Source organism: Dermochelys coriacea, chromosome 1 (genome assembly GCF_009764565.3).
Source record: "Dermochelys coriacea isolate rDerCor1 chromosome 1, rDerCor1.pri.v4, whole genome shotgun sequence".
NCBI lineage: Eukaryota > Metazoa > Chordata > Testudines > Dermochelyidae > Dermochelys > Dermochelys coriacea.
The window spans coordinates 61,749,362-61,772,214 of record NC_050068.2 but is presented as its reverse complement, the minus strand read 5'-3'; the positions used below and the strand labels follow the sequence as shown (position 1 = coordinate 61,772,214).

At 38.7% G+C, this 22,853-nt stretch overlaps 1 protein-coding gene across 3 annotated transcripts in view; it reads right to left on the bottom strand.

Moving 5' to 3' along the window:
• Positions 1–303: 303 nt before the first annotated feature.
• EPSTI1 (epithelial stromal interaction 1) overlaps positions 304–22,853 on the bottom strand; it is an 86,846-nt gene continuing 64,296 nt past the window's right edge. For all 3 annotated transcript variants that reach the window (XM_038387492.2, XM_038387493.2, XM_043504539.1), the window contains 4 exons: positions 15,143–15,216; positions 9,634–9,739; positions 2,768–2,811; positions 304–594 (listed from right to left, as the gene is read on the bottom strand). In XM_038387492.2, coding sequence (XP_038243420.1) covers positions 2,791–2,811; positions 9,634–9,739; positions 15,143–15,216 — 201 coding nt within the window. In that variant the 3' untranslated portion in view covers positions 304–594; positions 2,768–2,790. The remainder of the gene's footprint in view (positions 595–2,767; positions 2,812–9,633; positions 9,740–15,142; positions 15,217–22,853) is intronic.

The window sequence follows — 22,853 nt, the reverse complement described above, 5'->3', positions numbered from 1 at the left end:
ACAGAAAACTCCCCATAAATTAAAATCACATTGAAAATATTTTTCAAAAGTTTTATTATCGTATATTTTGTACTCATTTAAAAACATTTAAAAAGTAAAATATTCAGTTTAGTACACACAATAGTATTTCAATTTTTTTCTTTGAACCTCAGCAGATAAGCACCGAGTAAAAATGAACAGAATGCCCCTCTCCCTTCCCCCACCACAAGCCTCTGCAAGCTGTCAGATTTTTTGGCTAATTATATAGGGGAGAGCAGGATATTCCTGAAGATTTCATAGTCATGGAAGCTACAAGCATGTCTCTCATGAGATCCTGCTGTAATTGCATGCTGCAAAATAAATTATGAAAAAATATAATGAAATCTTTCACAGTCATTAAAGATTAAATATGACTTTGATAATCAACTGCCTCAAATATGCGTGAATAATGATAGAGAGAAACCGGTCACTGAAGACTGCTCACTGAAGTGGGTGTAAAGTTGAAGTCAGGGTAAAGTGAGGCTCAACAAGAAAACATTATGAAAAAAGCATCCCTAGAGCTTTTTCAAGGTCAGTTGGTCAAGGCCAGATAAAAGTACATATTCCACAAACATCCTGTAACAAGAGAAAACAGAATTCTAGTAATCTTATGCAGCAAAGCAAAAATAAAAAAAAAAGTCATATAGCTACAGGTTTGAGTCCATTGGAAACCAGTGTTTCCCTTTTCCTCTGACATGTTTTATTTTGTAATTTAAAAGGATTTCATTTTTCTATCTTATTATAAATTTGACTTACAAAATGTTCTAGTTATCTGCAGACACATTAATAGCTCTTTGAACAATATATTAAATATAGCAGTCTGGGATGTGATCTCATAACAGTAAAATAAGCCTTACAAGAGCGTGTGCCAGGATCATGGTGATGTACATTATATAGCAGATATTGTAGGAATTGTGAAAAAAATAGAGAGTTACAATTAACTCAGCTCATTTAGCTACATAATTTTTTTTTAAAAAAAACCCAACCCTTAAGTACTGTGATCTGAAAAAAGTGACCGTAAAATGGAACTTTCTTCCATAGACATACTGCCGGTGTCCATTTACCACCATATATGCCTACTTCACCAACTAGAGCAAGGTTTTACTGCAATTTACTCCTCTTAGCCAACGCAGAGCCAATACAACAGAGGGAGTCCATTTTAAAGTGGCTCATGTATCAGCGATAGAATTGGCCAAAAGGGTAGGCATGGCAATGTGTGAACCACAAAGAACCCAGGCTTTCAGATTCCAGGTTATGCTTGCTGAGCTGGCACTTAACTTGCCTGCCTCTCCACCCCCGACACACACACACACACACACACACACACACACACACACACACACACGTACGTAAGCTGAGCAGACTTGAGCTGGAATTCATTAAAAGATAATCAATATAGAGCACTCTTCAGAATACATCCATGTTAAAAAAAATCATTTCAAAGATAACTGTTTAAATTAATGAAAAAAATATAAAGAACCACTAGGGGGTTTTGTCCCATAGGGGATACAGGGCAATAAAAGGGAACATTTAAAAACAAAGTAATCCCACAGAATTTAAAACAAAACAGGGTTGTTTTTTTTAAGTCTCTCCACACACATTCTAGCAGTTGAAGAGATGATATTCTGAGCCCTATTCCAAGGCCAGAGCTATGAAAGACATCAATACTGGGGCATCAGATACCCCAGATCTCGTATTTTAAGATTCCAGGAGTCCTAGTTCTGCTAAGCATTCAATTCTCTTCCTTAGGGATTGTGAATTAGCCGGGAAGAAAATCTAAAGAAAATCCTTTCCTTTCTAAAATACGACAGTTTATTTCTATGTTGCATCCTTCAAACAGTATCACAGAGAGAGGTATAGTAGAGACTAACACTTTACAGATTTAAGGATTTGCAGAATGGAGTGTGGCAATTTGTACAGGCAGGAGGAAAAAGCAATAGACTGAGATGAAAAGAAGATAAATGTAGACACAATAGAGAAGAAAATGCCACTTTAAAACAAAGGGCCTGATTCCCACATCACCTCCACCAGTTTTAGGACAGTGAACTCCATTGACTTCTGTGGTGTCCCTTTTAATTTACACTGGTGTATGTGGGACGACGATGAGGGCCACAACATTTTAGAAACTTTATCCATAAATGGAAGAATAGGTAGCATACATTAGATGCACATACTTCACCACCCCATGTTTTCAGAAACCTACCCAGGCCAATGTTCATGACTGTGTAACAGGAGACAAGTTTTCTGAAATGAGAACTGGTCTATATTGGTCAATGGTGTAGTTGCACTGATGTAGCTATACTGATGCTAGTGTAGATGTGATGCTCCAGTTTAAACTCTTACTTGCAGTGGTGCAGCTTACCTTGGGTTGAAATAGTATACATAACACGATACAAATTCTGCAGTCGGTTACAGCCAGCTGGTCTCATACACTTCAGTGGGGTTGTATAGATTGGATTTGGCCCTCAATTACACATGTACAACTCCACTATGTGAATGAGATCACATGGCTATAGCTGAATTCAGAATTGCAAGTGTCTTTGTTTATATATGTTTATATATATATATAATCATAGCTATATTATGTAACTGTGTAGACTAAAGTTATCATTTACATGCTTAACACAAATCACCTCTTGTTGTGACATTTAATTACAAGTGGTAATAATTTAGTTTCCAGTTTAAAAGATAATTAACTTTGACGTCTGCATAACACTTGAAGACAACTAATATAGTTTATTACTCTTACCTTTTTTTGCTTGTATGATTCTTTTACTCAAAATATCTTGAGTGCTAGACAAGAAAGAAAGGTACCTGTGTTAATACAGTACAAATACATATGAACAGAAATACTTACTAAAGGAAGTATTATTAAATATATAATTAGGGAGAAAATTTCAAAGGCACATATGAGATTGGATAATAAAATTACAGTAAAAATATTAAGCAAATATTGACTCTTTTTAACATGAATAGAAGGATGTATTTACCCACAAGACAAAATATTTTCTGCATGGGTTCACTAAATAAAGTCAACATAGGTATTGTTCTGAATGTTTGAGATATCTGGAACACTCACCACTACAGTGCTGCACTTCAAAAGTGTTTTTTCTGGATGTGATGCTGACAGTCCTGGGGCCAGCTCATGCAAAGGCCCCAAGGCCTTAACTGAACACTGACAAAATGCATAGCTAGAAACCAGTCTGGCTCACCAGTGTGTTGGTATTGTTAAAACAGGTATTGGAGTTATAAAAATGTGTTCAAAGCTTAGATTTTATGAAATGCTTGTAGGATGCTGCATGCAATAATCTCACAACATCTGTACTCCACATTATAAAGTTATATTGAGTGTTTGCATTGTAAGCCTCTGTCATAAATATAAAGGAAAAGGTAAACATCTTTAAATCCCTCCTAGCCAGAGGAAAAACCTTTCACCTGTAAAGGGTTAAGAAGCTAAGACAACCTCGCTGGCACCTGACCAAAATGACTAATGAGGAGACAAGATACTCTCAAAGCTGGAGGGGGGGAAAACAAAGGGTTCTCTCTGTCTGTGTGTTGTATTTGCTGGGACCAGAGCAGGAATGCAGGTCAGAACTCCTGTAAAGAGCTAATAAGCAATCTAGCTAGATATGCGTTAGATTCCGTTTTGTTTAAATGGCTGATAAAATAAGTTGTGCTGAATGGAATATTCCTGTTTTTGTGTCTTTTTGTAACTTAAGGTTTAGCCTAGAGGCATTCTCTATGTTTTAAATCTCATTACCCTGTAAGGTATTTACCATCCTGATTTTACAGGAGGAGATTCTTTTACTTTTTCTTTAATTAAAATTCTTCTTTTAAGAACCTGATTGCTTTTTCATTGTTCTTAAGATCCAAGGGTTTGGGTCTGTGTTCACCTATGCAAATTGGTGAGGATTTTTATCAATTCTTCCCCAGGAAAGGGGTGTAGGGCTTGGGGGGATTTTGGGAGAAAATGAGCTCTTTCCCCATTATATTTGTTAGATGCTTGGTAGTGGCAGCAATAAAGTCCAGGGACTTTAAAAATAGTTTGTACCTTGCGGAAGTTTTAACCCAAGCTGGTAAAAATAAGCTTAGGGTTTTTTTCATGCAGGTCCCCACATCTGTACCCTAGAGTTCAGAGTGGAGAAGGAACCTTGACAGCCTCTATAACTGTAACTCAAAGAGGAAAGACGCATGACCTAATATAAAATGCTGGCTTCCTACCGAAGGTGTTAGATGCTGCCCAAAAGGTCCATTGCAACCAGATGAGCCATTGTAAAACAAAGGACAAAGACTTTGTTAATTGTATTCCTACACCCAACCCCACATGAAGAGGACATCTGTGCATGAATTCATCCCATCATCTTGAACTCTGGGAGGAAGTGAATAAAAATTCTTGACAAGAAGAAACTGGGTCTCTATGCTGCTTGACATTGGAGTGTGCAAGATTTCTAAGCATAAGCAAGGGATCCCCAGCAGCTGGGCTGGCCACATAAAGCTTGCATATTACAGCAGCTTCTATTACCTTTTGGAACCAAAGAATATAATTTGTGTGTGTGTGTGTGGTTACTTGCTTTAACCTTGTAAATAACTCACTTTTTCTTAATAAATAAATTTTTCATTATAGGATTGGCTACAATGTTGTCTTTCGTGTAAGATCAAAAGTGCAATTGACCTGGGATAAGTGACCAGTCCTTTGGAATTGTGAGTAGCCAGAATATTGTTGTGATTTTTGGTGTAAGTGACCATCTATCAAAAAGGCAAGCTTGCTTGAGTGGCAAGATGGATTGGAGTACCCAAGGGAACGATCTATGGCTCCATGTTAAGGCAGTTGTAGTGCCCAAGGAGTTAACACTTGATGCTTAGTTGTTGAAATCTAAGTACAGAACTCTTCAACCAATTCTGGGTGCGTGACCTGCTTAACAGTCTACGCTGTAGGTGGTAGTCATGCCCTTGAGCCACTCCAGACAGCGTGACATAGGAGCACCAACTTTTTCCTTTGAAAACAACATTCAAGAGAATTTTTTTTTAACCTCAGATCAGATAGCACATATTTGCATATGCTATTTGATCAGCTCTTCAGATAAATAATCATTAAACTCAGCTGCAACCACTCAGGATGCACTCAATAAGCCCCCTATCTATACCTCTGTTTCTGCTGTAAAAGTGGTTTTAAACATCCATTTCTTTCATAGTTCTTCCTAAAGGGTTCAACATTAAAAACACATCTTAATTAACTAAATTGTACCCCAACCAATGAATACCAGCCAGGCAAAAGCATTAGCAGTAACCAATTTTTTTCAACATAGGAATTTCCATACTGGATTTGACTCCTAGTCCTGCCAGTCCAGTATCCGGTCTCCAATCTCCCCGTGGTAGGAAAGCAAAATTGGTTTGGTTTCCCAACAAGGGTGAAACAATAGTGTTCATGAGCGTTACATGTGCAATAAAAATGCCAGTGTAAATGTAGCTTTACACATGTGATTAGGCTGTTCAATATTGGACTACAGATTTGTCAGGTGACTCTACATTCCTTAACCAGGACTATATGCAACAATAAGCTTTATGGCATGTTGCATCCCTTGAAAAATTAGTAGGAGCAAACAGCACATGGTAGCTATTGAATAAGACTCCAGAAGAATCATTCCAATACACCATGCTACAAAATTACACTGACATTGTCAGTCTCATTCATTTAGACACAGTTGCTTTTCCAGTAGATTCTTGTTCTACATATTGGAGCAGTACAGTATGTGGTCTATTATCTCAGTGCACCTATGCCATCAGTGTATTAGCTTTCCACTACATATAAGTATTCATAGTTAATTGTGCATCACCAAAAGGAGCAGAGAGTCAGCATCCAAAAAGCATTCCTCATTCTTATGCATGACACACAGTGTAATTGCAAAAAGAAAAGGAGTACTTGTGACACCTTAGAGACTAACAAATTTATTTGAGCATAAGCTTTCGTGAGCTACAGCTCACTTCATCGGATGCATCCGATGAAGTGAGCTGTAGCTCACGAAAGCTTATGCTCAAATAAATTTGTTAGTCTCTAAGGTGCCACAAGTACTCCTTTTCTTTTTGCAAATACAGACTAACACGGCTGCTACTTTGAAACACAGAATAATGGAGACATGAAATGAGATAGTAATATATCTCAAGTTGCTTTCTAGGTCCCAAGTTTACCATAACTCTGTAAGGTTTTAACATGGCAGCTTATGTTTTGTTAAAGACGACTACATAGATTTCAGCAGTTTACCATGTATTATCACTCTATGAATGGGATAAAGGAAAGGCACACGGAGGGCCCTTGATTTTCACACAAAAATAACAGCTCCATTAAGGTACTTGCAATGCATTAATACTTGGCCTCTATAAATCCCTCAGTTCTTTAAGTATGGGTAAAAATTCAGCTGAACTGCATATAAAGACGTACAAAATATTTGAAGTTGTTCTTTTCATAAAAAGAGAAGTAAACTGTATTTGAATTAAGCCAGGTGTACCATTTAGATCAATTATAAGTGCCAAAATAGTTTGCGGACAAATTGTCCACAATTTAAACCTTGGGCGTTAATGCTTTGTGAAATTATAAATCATACTGAGCTGACAGCTGTTGCTGTTTTCCAAAAAGAATGGTTTACAATGGTTGCCAATGTATTAACTGGAGCCTTCTTCAAGATCTTCCCTTTTAGCCTGTAATGAACCCTTCATCCCAAGAGAGCATCAGCTTGCAGAGAGCAGTGTAATTTGTTTTACTTTTTAAAAAAAATCCACAACATTTGTCTCCCACAACCAAGAAAGGAAGTAAAAGCACTTGGTCAATGAGCTGATACGAAGCTGCATTTTGCTGGAAAGATTTATGCTTTGTTCTTTAAAAGTGCACTGAGTTTCCATGATTCCATGATTTTTTTCTTCAAAGAAGACAAGCAGAAGGTTTCATATTTTAAATTGGATACCATGTCTTTCTTGTCACAATTTTATGGGAAAAAATGAACAGCTGTATCTTTGATGTGCCATTTTCCCCTTCAAGAATGTATTAAACTGAGTATATGGTTAGCATAACAAAAAGTTCAATTTAGATCATTTGAAGATAAGTGGATTATAGTGGATGAAAACCTTAGATGGGGGTATCCTTTGACAGGATTTTAGTGTTTTTTTAAATAAAATAAATAAATCTGCTACTTCATGGAATCTGATCTGTTCCAAAAGCAAAATATTTGCTCTCCAGAACTATGTTGAGAACTACATTACTGGCAGGTAGCTGTATCCAGAAAAGGGTTGAACTCCCAGATTCAGGAAATCATCCCATCTGTCCCTTCAATTTGATGGTAGAATATCATGGAACATTTGACAGCTCCCTCCTTCTGGAGGAGTCACTGATGATTTTTTTCTCTATACTTAATTTAAACCAATTTTGAGTTCTAGAGATTTGCATAAACCACAATTTGACCCAATTTGTTTTATTGCTTCTTTGCCTCCCCACATCACATCAAACTCTGAACCAAGTACATCTTTAAAATAAAGTTGTCAGCCTTTAATACTGGAATGCAGACTATGTACTCCATTCTCTTCAAAAATGGATAGCAGGATCCAAACCCTCCAATGGAGGAGTTTACAATCTCAGACCCTGATCTTGAAAAGATTTTTGCATGTGCTTGACTGTATGCACTCTATGTAGTAATGCAATTGGCTTTAATGGGACAACTCATATATGCTTAAATTTAAGCACATATTTAAGTCTTTGTAAAATCAGAGTCTAAAGTTTCAATCCTGCAAGTGGAGTCTTCTCCCAATCCTGGTTTGTGCTTGTAGTATTCCGGGCTCCAATCCCTGCTGATTTTTTTTTTTAGTTGTCACTTTAAATTCCTTCCTATGATGCATCATTGCATTTTTTACTTGTCCTTGTTTTATTTGCTCTTCTCTTTTCTCTAATTTATAAGTGGGAACAGAAAGCCATTCTTTGTCATTTTTACACAGTAGAAGGCAGGCTATTGTAGCTTGGGGTTTTATTTACATGGTGGCCTCTAAAGTAGTAAGGTTTCAGAGTAGCAGCTGTGTTAGTCTGTATCCACAAAAAGAAAAGGAGTACTTGTGGCACCTTAGAGACTAACAAATTTATTTGAGCAAAAGCTTTCGTGAGCTACAGTATTGTGGCTTTGTTTAGCTTATTCTTATAAAAAGAAGCAAGGATAAACACAATAGCACAGATTGCTGCATACAGCCATAATAGAATATGAAGTGATCTCTACATAGATTCAAATTACTTAAGTTTTGTAACAGAAGCATGTATTATGTAGGGTAGTACATTATGGTGATTGGCTGCGATGGCAAAGTTCTACTCCCACTGAAGTCACTGTCAAAATTCTCAGCAATTGGGCAGATAGACGTTCTTGTAGTTAGGACCCTGGACTAGAAGTCAGAAGATCTGGGTTCAGGTCCTGGCTTGGCCACAGGTTTCCTGTAGCATCTTGAAATATACATTTAGTCTGTGCCTCTGTTCCCTTGTCTGCAAAGTGGAGATTGTAATACTTCCTCTCTCTGCCCTTTGTCAATCTTACCTCCCAAGACCCACCCCAAAGAGCTAAACATCTGTCTCTTTCTGTGTGGCTGGCGGGATCAATTGGGGTGTCTTAGCACAACTGTGACATGGATAGTTTCAATGGGGATGGCCCTTATATTGCAAAGACTTCTATCCATGGTTAACCAGGATTGCTCAGATGTATAAAAGTTAAACGTGTATTCAAGTCTTTGTAGGATTGGGCTATATGTGCTGGAAACAGACATCACCATGGTTACTCAAAGTTGCTATTTATCATTTAAGCTAGCATTGGTTTTCGCTACATTTGCCAGTTCACTTAACCCTATGTGCCTTTCTGCAATGTTTAATCCCTTTGCAGGATTTCCTTTTCAGCAAATTATCCTTTTAGCAATTGCATTTGCCCTTAATGGGCAATTTCTGCTATGGTTCATTTAAATGCAAGGGACTAGTACAAATATTTTTGGATCACTCAGTGATACCATTATGCAGAACTGTAGTCACATTCATTTTTTATTAATGCGTGAATACAGTTTGGTACCTGATATTGTATATTTAATGGATTACTGCAAAATTCCATGATTTTTTTTCCTTCAAAGAAGCCAAGCAGAAGGTTTCATATTTTAAATTGGATACACTGTCTTTCTTGTCACAATTTTATGGGAAAAAATGAACAGCTGTATCTTTGATGTGCTATTTTTCCCCTTCAAGAATGTATTAAAAATGTTTACAACATTTCCAAACATCTTTCATTTAGAGTCTTTCAAAAATCTCTTTAAAACTTCATTTATTTTTGTTCTAAACTTAGGGAAGCAGTGAAAAAGTCTTGTATTCAAGGCAATCTAGTTCTGCAGTAAAGGCAGCTGTCATTTTTTATTTTGATAAAACTGATTATATCAGGGTTTTTTTCTCAAAAGCTATTGTAGAACTTATAGTAATCATCCTGGCAGGCTGCCCATCAGATTAAACAGAATACTAAAAGAATAATATCTGGGGAGTAGATAGCTACAATAAAAACAAAACAAAAAAACTTTATTGATTTCAACTGTGGGATTTTGAAAGATGCTTTTGCTACTCACCCAGCTGTCACAAGCAAAATGATCCATATTTTCAAAATGGCTAGATTGGTGAATGCCGCTTGGTTGACTTTTGCTTTGTAGTCGATCCAGAAAAGCATTATTTACCCTTAAAAACAAGGGGAAAATGAACATTAATAATAGCAGCTTGTTAAGAGGTTGACAGACTTTGAAATTCAGTATTATATAAATTCTGTGAATGACTTTTGGTGCTTAAAAGTCATCTGTGAACCCCTTTGCTTAGTTAAAACTAGGGCTGCCGATTAATCGCAGTTAACTCAAGTGATTAACTCAAAAAAATTAAATCGCAGTTAAACAAATTAATCACAATCAATCACACTGTTAAACAATAGAATACCAATTGAAATTTTATTAAACATTTTGGATGTTTTTCTTCATTTTCAAATATATCGATTTCAGTTACAGCACAGAATACAAAGTGTACAGTGCTCACTTTATATTATTTTTGATTACAAATGCACTTGCACTGTAAAAATGATAAAAAGAAATTGTACTTTTCAATTCACTTCATACAAGTACTGCAGTACAATCTCTTTATGATGAAAGTTGAACTTACAAATGTAGAATTATGTATAAAATAAAAATGTAAAACTTTAGAAACTACAAGTCCAATCAGTCCGACTTCCTTTTCAGGCAATAGACAAACAAGTTTGTTTACATTTGCAGAAGATAATGCTGTGAACTTCTTGTTCACAATGTCACCTGAAAATGAGAACAGCTGTTCTCATGGCACTGTTGTAGCCAGCATCACAAGATAGATATTTACATGTCAGATGCGCTAAAGATTCGTATGTCCCTTCGTCCTTCAACCACCATTCCAGAGGACATGCGTCCATGCTGATGACAGATTCTGCTAGATAATGGTCCAAGCAGTGCGGACGAATGCATGTTCATTTTCATCATCTGGTCAGATGGCACCAGCAGAAGGTTGATTTACTTTTTTGGTGGTTCAGATTCTGTAGTTTCCACATCAGAGTGTTGCTCTTTTCAGACTTCTGAAAGCATGCTCCACACCTCATCCCTCTCAAATTTTGGAAGGCACTTCAGAGTCTTAAATCTTGGATGTATCTATCTTTAGAAATCTCACATTGGTACCTTTGCATTTTGTCAAATCAGCTGTGAAAGTTCTTAAAACGAACAACGTGTGCTCGGTCATCATCTGAGACTATTATAACATGCAATATATGGCAGAATGCAGGTAAAACTGAGCAGGAGATGTACAATTCTCCCCCAAGTTCAGTCACAAATTTAGTTAACGCATTCTTTTAACGAGCGTCATCAGCATGGACACATGTCCTCTGGAATGGTGGTAGAAGCACGAAGGGACATATGAATATTTAGTCCATCTGGCAAATAAATATCTTGCGACACCAGCTACAACAGTGCCATCTGAACACCTGTTCTCACTTTCAGGTGACATTGTAATTAAGAAGTGGGCAGCATTATCTCACGTAAATGTAAACAAAACTTGTTTCTCTTAGTGATTGGCTGAACAAGAAGTAGGACTAAGTGGGCTTGTAAGTTCTAAAGTTTTGCATTGTTTTGGTTTTGAGTGCAATTCTGTAACAAAAAAGTAAATTTATAACTTGCACTTTCATGATAAAGAGATTGCACTACAGTACTTGTATGAAGTGAATTAAAAAGTACAATTTTTTTCATCATTTTTACAGTGCAAGTATTTGTAATCAAAAATAAATATAAGTGAACACTGTACACTTTGTATTCCGTGTTGTAATTGAAATCAATATATTTGAAAATGTAGAAAACATCCACAAATATTTAAATAAATGGTATTCTATTATTGTTTAACAGTGTGATGTATTGCAATTAATTTTTTTAATCGCTTGACAACCCTAGTTAAAACCCATAGTGAGTAATCAAACAACATGGTGGACTATATTTTTGATTCACTGCATGGAGATTCAGCCATATGATTTCCATTAACAGTTTATAGCAGTCATGTGACATTCCCTGTAGACTGCTTTGGGGGTAGAAAGGAAGAGAACCTTTGTAGCTATAAGAGATGCACTAAAATAATTCAGAACAATTTGACTGTCCACATACTGTGCTCACCTTACCAGTGCTGGCTAGTCACCTTAAATGGCCTTTAAGTACCCAGTATAGAAGGAGAATTTCTAGAAGCTGCTGATCTTTTCATGCCACTGTGAAACCCATTTGAGTTTGTCTTGGTTAGTGAGACAAGTACAGCAATTGACACTTTCACCCCCCCCCCAGTACAGACAGTACCTCTTCCATTTGTTTGTACTGCTCTATCAATTTGGAACACATGCTTTCCCTCCAAGCCACTTTCTGAATATCATGTTGAAAGCTGTTTTTCCACTTATGCTTATGGCTGCACTCATTTTAAAGTGTCTTAGGATACTTTTAATAAAGGATATTAAATGCTGATTCTCTATTTACTTTTAAGGCACTGAGAATGGCTTCAGTGCTCAAATAGGTCTTCTTCTTCACAAACTTCTAAGGCTGATAATTTTGCTACCTTAGCACTGGGTCAGAAAGACAAAAAAAATATTAAAACAGCTTTTGAAAAAAGCTGCTTTCAGGGTTGTTTTATAAGGATTTTCATTATGGGGAAAGAAGGGGTTTCTTTTGACTGCAAAGAAAATTAAGAATGAACATAGCATTGAGGTAGTTGGTTTCCTGGCAAAACTAAACTGAGAAAAAAGAAAGAATACCAGGGTAAATTAAGAGAGAGATCCAGAATTTTAAAACTGGGACTGTTTAGCATACAGAGAAGACAGGCTGAAGGGTGAATAAGATACCTCTATTTACCCTCTCATAATAAAAGAGCAATGGTACATTTAATAGATTTGAAAGTCAACACTAACAAAAGGAATATATTAACAAAATGCTTGCTTAGCCTCTGGAACTCATTACTAGCTACCACTTTTTTGAAGCCAAGAGACTGGCAGAATTCAAAATATGATTAAATATTTATATCGCTAATAAGAACATGTATAGCCAAAGTAGATTGAATACCTATTTTTGAGGAATAAAGCCTTTTTGCTTCAGGGCATAAGCAAGTACTATCTGATAGGAGTTAGGAACAGTTACTTGTTTATAGAGGAAAAGTGTTCATAATTATCCACTATAAAGTTTCTTAAACTTTCCTCTGAAGTAACTGGTACTGGCCACTGTTATAGACAGGACACTGGACTAGTTAGACCATGGATCTAGGATGGTATGGGAATACTTATGTAAAAGCTTCTGATAGGATTGGACACCTAATTTGCTTGCACATACATCCTGGTAATTACGCGTGCACATGGTCATTTACACACTTCACCAGTCATAACATAAGAATGGCCATACTGGGTCAGACCAATGATCCATCCAGCCCAGTATCCTGTCTGCTGACAGTGACCTATGCCAGGTGACCCAAAGGGAGTGAACCTAACAGGTAATGATCAAGTGATCCCTCTCCTGCCATCCATCTCCACCCTCTGACAAACAGAGGCTAGGGACACCATTGCTTACGCATCCTGGCTAATAGCCATTAATGGACTTAACCTCCATGAATTTATCTAGTTCTCTTTTAAACCCTGTTATAATCCTAGCCTTCACGATCTCCTCAGGCAAGGAGTTCCACAGGTTGACTGTGCGCTGAGTGAAGAAGAACTTCCTTTTATTTGTTTTAAGCCTCCTGTCCATTAATGTCATTTAAACCCTAGTTCTTATATTATGGGAACAAGTAAATAACTTTTCCTTATTCACTTCCTCCTCACCACTCATGATTTTTTAGACCTCTATCATATCCCCCCTTAGTCTCCTTTTTTCCAAGCTGAAAAGTCCTAGCTTCTTTAATCTCTCCTCATATGGGACTCATTCCAAACCCCTAGTCATTTTAGTTGCCCTTTCCTGAACCTTTTCTAATGCTAGTATATCTTTTTTGAGATAAGGGGACCACATCTGTATGCAGTATTCAAGATGTGGGCGTACCATGGATTTATATAAGGGCAATAACATTCTCCGTCTTATTCTCTATCCCTTTTTTAATGATTCCGAACATCCCGTGTGCTTTTTTGACTGCCGCGGCGCACTGCATGGACGTCTTCAGAGACCTATCCACGATGACTCCAAGATCTCTTTCCTGATTAGTTGTAGCTAAATTAGCCCCCCATCATATTGTATATATAGTTGGGGTTATTTTTTCCAACGTTCATTATTTTACATTTATCCACATTAAAATTTCATTTGCCATTTTGTTGCCCAATCACTTAGTTTTGTGAGATCTTTTTGAAGTTCTTCACAGTCTGCTTTGGTCCTCACTATCTTGAGCAGTTTAGTATCATCTGCAAACTTTGCCACCTCACTGTTTACCCCTTCCTCCAGATCATTTATAAATAAGTTGAATGGGATTGGTCCTAGGACTGACCCTTTGGGAACACTAGTTACTCCTCTCCATTCTGAAAATTTACCATTTAGTCCTAACCTTTGTTCCCTGTCTTTTAACCAGTTCTCAATCCATGAAAGGATCTTCACTCTTATCCCATGACAACTTAATTTACATAAAAGCCTTTGGTTAGGGACCTTGTCAAAGGCTTTCTGGAAATCTAAATACACTATGTCCACTGGTTCCCCCTTGTCCACATGTTTTTGATCCCTTCAAAAAACTCTAATAGATTAGTAAGATGTGATTTCCCTTTACAGAAACCATGTTGACTTTTGCCCAACAATTTATGTTCTTCTATGTGTAGGACAACTTTATTCTTTACTATTGTTTCAACTAATTTGCCCGGTACTGACATTAGACTTACCAGTCTAATTGCCAGGATCACCTCTAGAGCCCCTTTTAAATATTGGCGTTATATTAGCTATCTTCCAGTCACTGGTTACAGAAGCTGATTTAAAGGACAGGTTACAAACCATAGTTAATAGTTCCACAATTTCAGATTTGGAGTTCTTTCAGAACTCTTGTGTGAATGCCACCTGGTCCCGGTGACTTGTTACTGTTAAGTTTATCAATTAATTCCAAAACCTCCTATAATGACACTTCAATCTGTGACAATTCCTCAGATTTGTCACCTACAAAGGACGGCTCAGGTTTGGGAATCTCCCTAATATTCTCAGCCATGAAGACTGAAGCAAAGAATTCATGCTAAGGTATTTACCATGACTGAGAAGATACGGTAAGCATAGTGACATGCACAGTTCTCTGAAATTCTGGGCCTTAGGATATAATAATCAGATTGCTCTCCAAATGCATCCCAAAAGATCCATTCTGACTTCAAACAAACTTTTGAAAAAAAAGTTACTGCACTTGTGCACAACTGTGTAGAAATGGATTATAAAGGAGTTGTGACAATGGGTCTCAATGGCTTGTCCGAATGCAAGGTTGATGCTAAAGATGTTACTCGGAGCAATCTCATTGCAATGGTTCCCTAAAGCACAAGATTGCAGTTTCGTGAAGCCATCTAGACAGGAATTCAATGTAAGCCATTTCTTTTGGTTTTTTTCCCCTAAATTATACCTCCTCTGTTCATTCTGACGCACTTTTATTCTTTCTTGCTCTTCTTGCTCTCGTCTCAGTTCCAATAATTCACCCTGGAAATGATAAAAGTGAAACCCAAAAACTATTTTTTTGAAAATTAACAGTTAGTTATTCAGAAGATAAACCCAATTAATTACACAATATATTCACCTTAACTAGCGCACTATTTAATTTGCCAAACTTTTACTTAAATTTTAGTTCCTCTGGGAAGTAATTTTTATTTACAATATCCAATCGCATCCAAAAAAAGCAATACATTTCCTCTTTAGCCTTCCACTGGACAAAAGGGCATGTGCCCTCTTGCAAAAGAAGCCAGGGGGTTCTGACAGCTAAACTCAGATCTAGGGGGATATGCCAGAGGCAGGTGTCATCCAGATGGAAGGTCTTTGGAACCACCACAAAGGGTGGAGGTAAAGACCACTCCTGCCTCCTGATGCAAGTCTGCAGTGATATGTGACACTATGCCATGAAGGAGGAAGCAAGCTTCGGAGGGCCCTGCAGCCTTCCCCCACTGTGTGGCTCTGCCTTCCCGCTGACCTACTGTGGAGGAGCTTTCAAATGGTTTATCAGCCATGGGAGGGTGCCATAGAGCATGCTCTCCTCCCTTCTGTTCCTCCCTTTGCCCTGATCCATGGGTTTTGCTTCTCTTCTGCTTGCAGAAGTGGAGGGGAGAACAGGACCCTTTACAACATAGCTCTAAGTTTTGAAACTACCTCTGTCCATTGTTACTGGGACAGAGTTTGGGGGAATTTTATTTATGTACATTTCTTTGTTACTTAATTGCACACCATTATTTTTGGAGCCACACTTATGCTGTTTTCCATAGAAGTGGCCTTGCTGAGCCTTTCTGAAGTCAGGCCTCTTGTTATCAAGAATACCTGGCTTTAAGAGAGTCCATAGTGACCACTTTACACTATGTAAATATGCTCATTCAATTTATTCTTATCTTGCTGTATTGTCTGTGGATACTTGTTTATATCAAACTGAATATCATTCTAGAAATGGATCCTGCTACCCTTAAAAGTAATCCTAAATTATGCAAACTAGTGCCAGTGATGTCAGAGGGGCTGTTCCCACGAGTATGGCTTACTCAGAAAAGGGTTGCATAATTGGTTTTTTTTTTTAAATGTAGCAGTTAAAGTGTTCCTCAAACACATGTGAGGAAATTCTGACCATGACAGCATTAAATTTATGCAGAACTGGAGATGCATGATGGTTTGAGCTGTCTGAAGATGTTCTGGGAGCTCCAGATCCTTTCAGACCTATGCGGTCGTATATTTTGGGGCCCACGTAGCTAGAATAGAAAAGGGATGCAGCAGAGCCATAGTAAGATGATGTGTAGCTTCACTATCTTCCCTTCCAGCATCACACTGTGGTGCTGTACTGGGCCCCAAGGTTTCCTGACAGCTATCCCTATGTCTCCTTGTCACCTACGTATCCCCTTTGGTGTTTATCAGCTCCTGGAATGCTGGACTGAGCCTCTGGAGACCTACCATATGGACTAAAATAACAACCACTGCAGACCTCCAGACATCACTTCCCAGCCTGCTTAGAGTTCGGAGTGGGGATGGAATAGACTGGAACTGCCTGCAAATGCCACCTGGGAGCTTCTGACAGGGTGATTTATCGACAGTTTGCTGGGCCAATGAGAAGCCAGGACAGCTCAGTTGCTTCAATTGGAAGGGACAGACTGACTCAGAGACAGAGACTAGCGTCTCCAGAGGACAAGGAATTTTCGCTTTTGGAGCCTTTGAGTTTGGAGCCAAGAGATAAAATAGCCTAGGGAGTCTCGGCTCATCTCCCAGTCCCCACAAAGGGAGACACTGAACTTCTGCAGGATCTAACGTGCACTGGGCAGTTCCAACATTGCTGAGGTGAGTGTCCAGGAAGGCAGAGAACCAACCCAGCTCCATCTACTAAGAGCCATCCGAGACCTCTACAGGACGCTAGCCAGGGGGCCAGCAGAGGACCCTTTCCCAATCAGCAGTGAAAATACTGTAGGAGAACCCTTTTTATTTTCTTTAAGCTAGCCAACATTTGAAGCACTGCTACACCCAGCTCTGGACTCACACTCTTTCCACCTAGCTGGAAAGGTGCCAGGGAAGAAGCTGGGGGAGTGGTACAGTTGTGAATGATTTTATTAATGTTTTAACATTTATTGCAAAAAGAAAAGGAGTACTTGTGGCACCTTAGAGACTAACAAATTTATTAGAGCATAAGCTTTTGTGAGCTACAGCTCACTTCATCGGATGCATCCGATGAAGTGAGCTGTAGCTCACGAAAGCTTATGCTCTAATAAATTTGTTAGTCTCTAAGGTGCCACAAGTACTCCTTTTCTTTTTGCGAATACAGACTAACACGGCTGCTACTCTGAAACTTAACATTTATTGGTTAACCTTATCACTTTCCTTCTTTAGAGCTTCTGTTTCCTGTCCCCAATAAAGCCCCGCTTTATTATACTGTTATTTTGTAGCATTTCATTTGTTGGCGTTTGTATTATTGTCATTTGTTTCTTGTGCACTGGGTCATACTCCTTATTAAGGAGTAGTTGTATTAGTTATTTTCCCAAGGGACAGCACCCTAGTGTCCTGAACACATAAGAGTCACCAGGGTGCAGGCACCAGGCATTGCAACAGAGAACCCAGGACCCAACCCATATAAGGAGTGGGGAGAAGCCACTACGATTAGCAAATACCAGCTGCAGTTGTTGGAAGGAAGCACACAATGGGTGGCCATTGTTGTTCCTACTTCCTTGCACTTTACACCTTTTAAGGTTACGATGATGTGGTCCTATGGTTTTATTTATAAATCAGCGAAATGAGCTGGGCCATGCATGTTTAATCGTTTAGCTCGGATTCATGCAACACCAAGTATCAGCCAGGTGTCCTGGTCAGCCTGGTGACTGCTAATGCTAACCAAAGGAACATCAGTTCCATGTAACTTGTTCTGAAGTGGCTGAGTCAGTACCTTTCCATGTTATGCACCATGCCCTCTCTGCCAGATGAATTACTGATATGCTAGGGATCTCACGCCATTACAGGTACAGTCAACAGGAACTGAAGCTACCAACTTTTGCCACTGAAAGGGTTCCCCAAGGGAAAATGGACCTATCCTGCATATTTGCCATAGTAATGGAACACCAATAAAGGTGGAATGTGAATTAAAGTGATGATTTTTATAGAAAGGTTCAGTAACTAAAAATGACTACAGAATGAAATAAAAACCAATTTAAGTAGAACATTAATAAAAGCTTTGCAGTAAATAATATAATCCAATCAATAACTGGATAATGTGTTTATCACTGTTTGTCTAGCCCTAAAAGAAAAGCAAGATTAAGAAATAAAAAAGCCAAGCTTCATTTTCACTTTTTAAATAACTGTTCAACCTGAAAATTAAAATCCAGTATCTGATTTTCTAATGTTTGACTTTTAATGGCATTCATTAGATTTCTGCAATAACTGTACCTTCTGAAATATACTGCAAGTACGTAATACTGTGTTTAAAGTGCCCTGGAAAACATTTTAAATCTAGAAATATATATTAAAACCCATTTCCCCCCAAAAATTAACTGACAAAACCTATAAATTTAATAGCTATATTGCACTAGAAGGTGCACACAAAAACAGAATTTACAATTACATTAATAAAATATTAGTTTGAAGTGGAAGTGAGTTAACATAAATCGGAGGGACAATTATTAGAGCTTTTAAAATATGTACACTTTAGAGTAGGTTTACAAATACCTACTGGACAGATTAATGTATTAATAGCAGCTACTGAGACAAGGAGTCCTTTGGTACTATGTATTAAAACAAAAATTTTGCACTCAGCCCATACTCTTTTAGAGAGAGAAAAATCAGTAAAAAAGCATAAAAATCATAAATTTAGTTAAAGAGAGATTTACCCTTAGATGTGACTGTGGCCCCAACTCTACAATGAACTCCACACCGGGATGCCCTGGGCCAAGCTCTATGAAGGGTTGGGGCCTATACTAGTTTTAAACGAAATGCCATTTCTTTATGGCACAATGTACAATGCCATAGTTATTTATAAAACATACATACCCATAGCATTTGGGACTTCATAAGGGTTTTATTTAGGAGAAAAAATGTTGTTGGTAACTGGACATAAGAGAAAAGGTGCATGCTATGATGGGAAACAAAAGCTATATAGATTTCTTTTATTAAATGAAGGCATATTTCTTGAAGGACCCGTATGTCCAATTACTGTAACAACAGAAGGAGTGTGTAGAAGAGGCAGTGATACGATTTAATGTTGAGAAGAAACTGGAAGTCAGTAGACCAGTGGTTCCCAAACTTGTTCCACGGCTTGTGCAGGGAAGCCCCTGGTGGGGCGGGCCGGGCCGGTTTGTTTACCTGCCACATCCGCAGGTTCAGCCGATCGCGGCTCCCAGTGGCCGTGGTTCGCTGCTACAAGCCAATGGGAGCTATTGGAAGTGGCGGCCGCTACGTCTCTTGGCCCATGCCGCGTCCAGCAGCTCCCATTCTAAGCCTACATTTCTATGATTCTATGATTTTAAGAGTTGGTTCTAAACACAACTGAGGGGAGATGGTGTGTGAAGCATTAATTCTCTATTCAGAATCGCCTTCAGAATGGCCCCATGACATGCTTAGTGAGAACTTCTGTGTAAAAGGAGAGGAAAAAAAAAAACTATTATAACCTTTCATAACTGTTGTTCCTCGAGATGTGTTGCACATGTCCATTCCAGTCTTGGTGTGCATGTACCCCGCTTACACAGTCACCACAAATTTTTCTCTCAGTGGTACCCCGTTGGGGTAGCTTGAGTGCCCTCTGCTGCTGCATGCTGGCGGTGCCAATATAAAGGGCCCAACTGACGCCAAGTCCCCTCAGTTCCTTCTTTCCAGAAAGCTCCAATGTACTGGGGTAGGCGGGCGGGTCATGGAATGGACATGTGCAACACATCTCAAAAAAAGAAAAGGAGTACTTTAGCATATATGCTCCAATAAATTTGTTAGTCTCTAAGGTGCCACAAGTACTCCTTTTCTTTTTGCGAATACAGACTAACACGGCTGCTACTCTGAAACCTGACATCTCAAAAAACAACTGTTATGGAAGGTTAGTAACCATTTTTCTTCAAGTGATTGCACACGTGCGCTCCACTTGTGGTGACTCCCAGACAGTAATATAGGTGGACGGATCGGCACTCATATAATGGCCTCATTGAGAGGTAGGGCCACTCTGGAAGGACCTGCTGGGGTGTAAGGATTCTTTTACTTCCTCCACCTGTATGCCCAGGCTTCAGGCAACCCTCTAACATTTTGTGGAGTCATATGGGGGAGGCAAAACACACATTGCTGAGACTGCCTCATCAGGGAAAGGGGGGTCCTGCTGAGCCGTGTCTTGATATTAGTACTAGAGTCAGAAACCTGTGCTTCCTGGTGGGTAGGTGCTGCACATCTCTCTGAGGCCACTGAATAGGAGTGCCCAGAATATGGTGGAAAAGCCCCACTAATTCCAAAAAGGCCACTGGACAGACATAGGCCCCCAGTGACCTCCCTGGCCAACCACTTGATGGTACTCCTGTGGTAGAGTAATGGTATCAAGAGGAGGGATGGCTCCAAGAGCAGATGTAGTAGGACCCAATCTCTGATTCGGAGGAAGACTACCCTCCTTTCCCTAACCATGGAGGTGCAGTTCCAGATAGTGCCAGTGACCAGTGCAGAGGCAAAGAATTGTGCAGAGTGGCAAGCATTGCAGGTTTTCCCTTTGACAGTACCAAAGGGAGAGCCATCAGAGGTGCATTTTTAATTAAATAAATACTACTTGGAATTGTATGATCATGGGAGACTAGCCTCCCATATACAGATTGGAGGACAAGTGCTACTAAAAATGGTAGGGCCCAGATTTTCCTGGATAACAGATTCCTTCACCAAAACAGTCACCAAGAAACAAGAAGTGATGCCATTTTAGATTTAGGATTGGTGAGTAGTGAGGACCTCACATAAGAACTGGTTGTAGGGGACAACCTTGGTTTAAACAATCATAATTCAGTTTAAAAAAATAGATCTGCAACTTGATTCCTTGATTTCAAAACGGAAAACTAAAAAATTTAAGGGAATTAGTTAGGGAAGTGGACTGGAGTGAAGAACAAGGATCTGAATGTGGAGGCGGCTTGGAATTACTTCATATCAAAGTTGCAGAAGTTTGGGATGCAGGGTTCAGATAGCAAGGGGGAAAAATTCATAGGGAAGTGTTGCAAACCAAACTGGATGAACAAGCATCTCAAACAGATTATTAAGAGAAAGCAGAACGCCTACAACAAATTGAAGATGGGATGGATCAGCAAGAAAAGCTACCTCTTAGCAGTCAGAAAGTGTAGGGATAAAGTGAGAACTGACAAAAGCCAAGCAGAGTTGGACCTTGCAAAGGAAATTAAAATCAGTAGCAAAAGGTACTGTAGCCATAGAAATAAAAAGAAAAGCAGGAAAGAAACAGTTAAGCTAAACACTGAAGATGGGGTGGAGATCAAGGATAATCTAGGCATGGCCCAACACCTAAACAAATGCTTTGTTTTTAATAAGGGTAATGAGGAGATTAGGGGAGTGGCAGGGTGGTTAATGGAAATGAGGATATGGAAGTAGGAATTACCATAGCAGAGGCAGAAGTCGAACTCCAATAGCTTAATGGTACCAAATTTTATAGGGCCAGATAATCTCCATCCCGGAATATTAAAGGAACTGGCATATGGAATTGCAAGACCAATAGCAAGAATTTTCAATGAACATCTAAACTCGGAGATCATACCCTAGGTCTGCAGAATTGCTAATATACTACCTATTATTAAGAAAAAGAAAAAAATGACCCGGGAAACTACAGGCCTGTTAGTTTGATCTCAATTGTATGCAAGGTCTCGGAACAAATTTTGAAAGAGAAAGTAGTTAAGGACAGAGGTAAATGGCAACTGGGACAAAATAGAACAATTTTACAAAAGGTAGATCGTGCCAGACCAACCTGATCATTTTTCTTGAGAAGGTAACCGATTTATTAGACAAAGGAAACAGTAGATCTAATCTACCTGGATTTCAGTAAAGCACTGGATAAAGTTCCAAATGCGAAATTATTAGTTAAAGTGAAAAAGATAGGGATTAATATGAGAATTGAAAGGTGGATAAGGAACTGGTTCAAGAGGAGACTACAATGGGTCATACTGAAAGGTGACCTGTCAGACTGCAGGGAGCTTACTAGTGGAGTTCCTCAGGGACTGGTCCCTCTTGGGACCAATCTTATTTAAGATTTTCAATGACCTTGGCACAAAGTGGGAATGTACTAATAAAATTTGTGGATGACACAAAGTTGGGAGGTATTGCCAATACGGAGGAGGATCAGAATATTATACAAGAAGATTTCAACGACCTCAAAAACTGGAGTAATAAGGAAATGGGATGAAATTTAATAGAGCAAGAATTTTTGCTATAAGATGAGGATTTATCAGTTGAAAATGAGAGGAGGAGAAAGACTTGGATGTATTGATTAATCACAAGATGACTATGAGCCACCAATGTGATGCGACTGTGAAAAAGGCTAATGCAGTCCTAGGATGCATCAGGTGAGGTATTTCCAGTAGAGACAGGGAAGCATTAGTACCATTATATAAGGAACTAGTAAGACCTCACCTGGAATACTGTGCGCAATTCTGGTCTCCGATGTT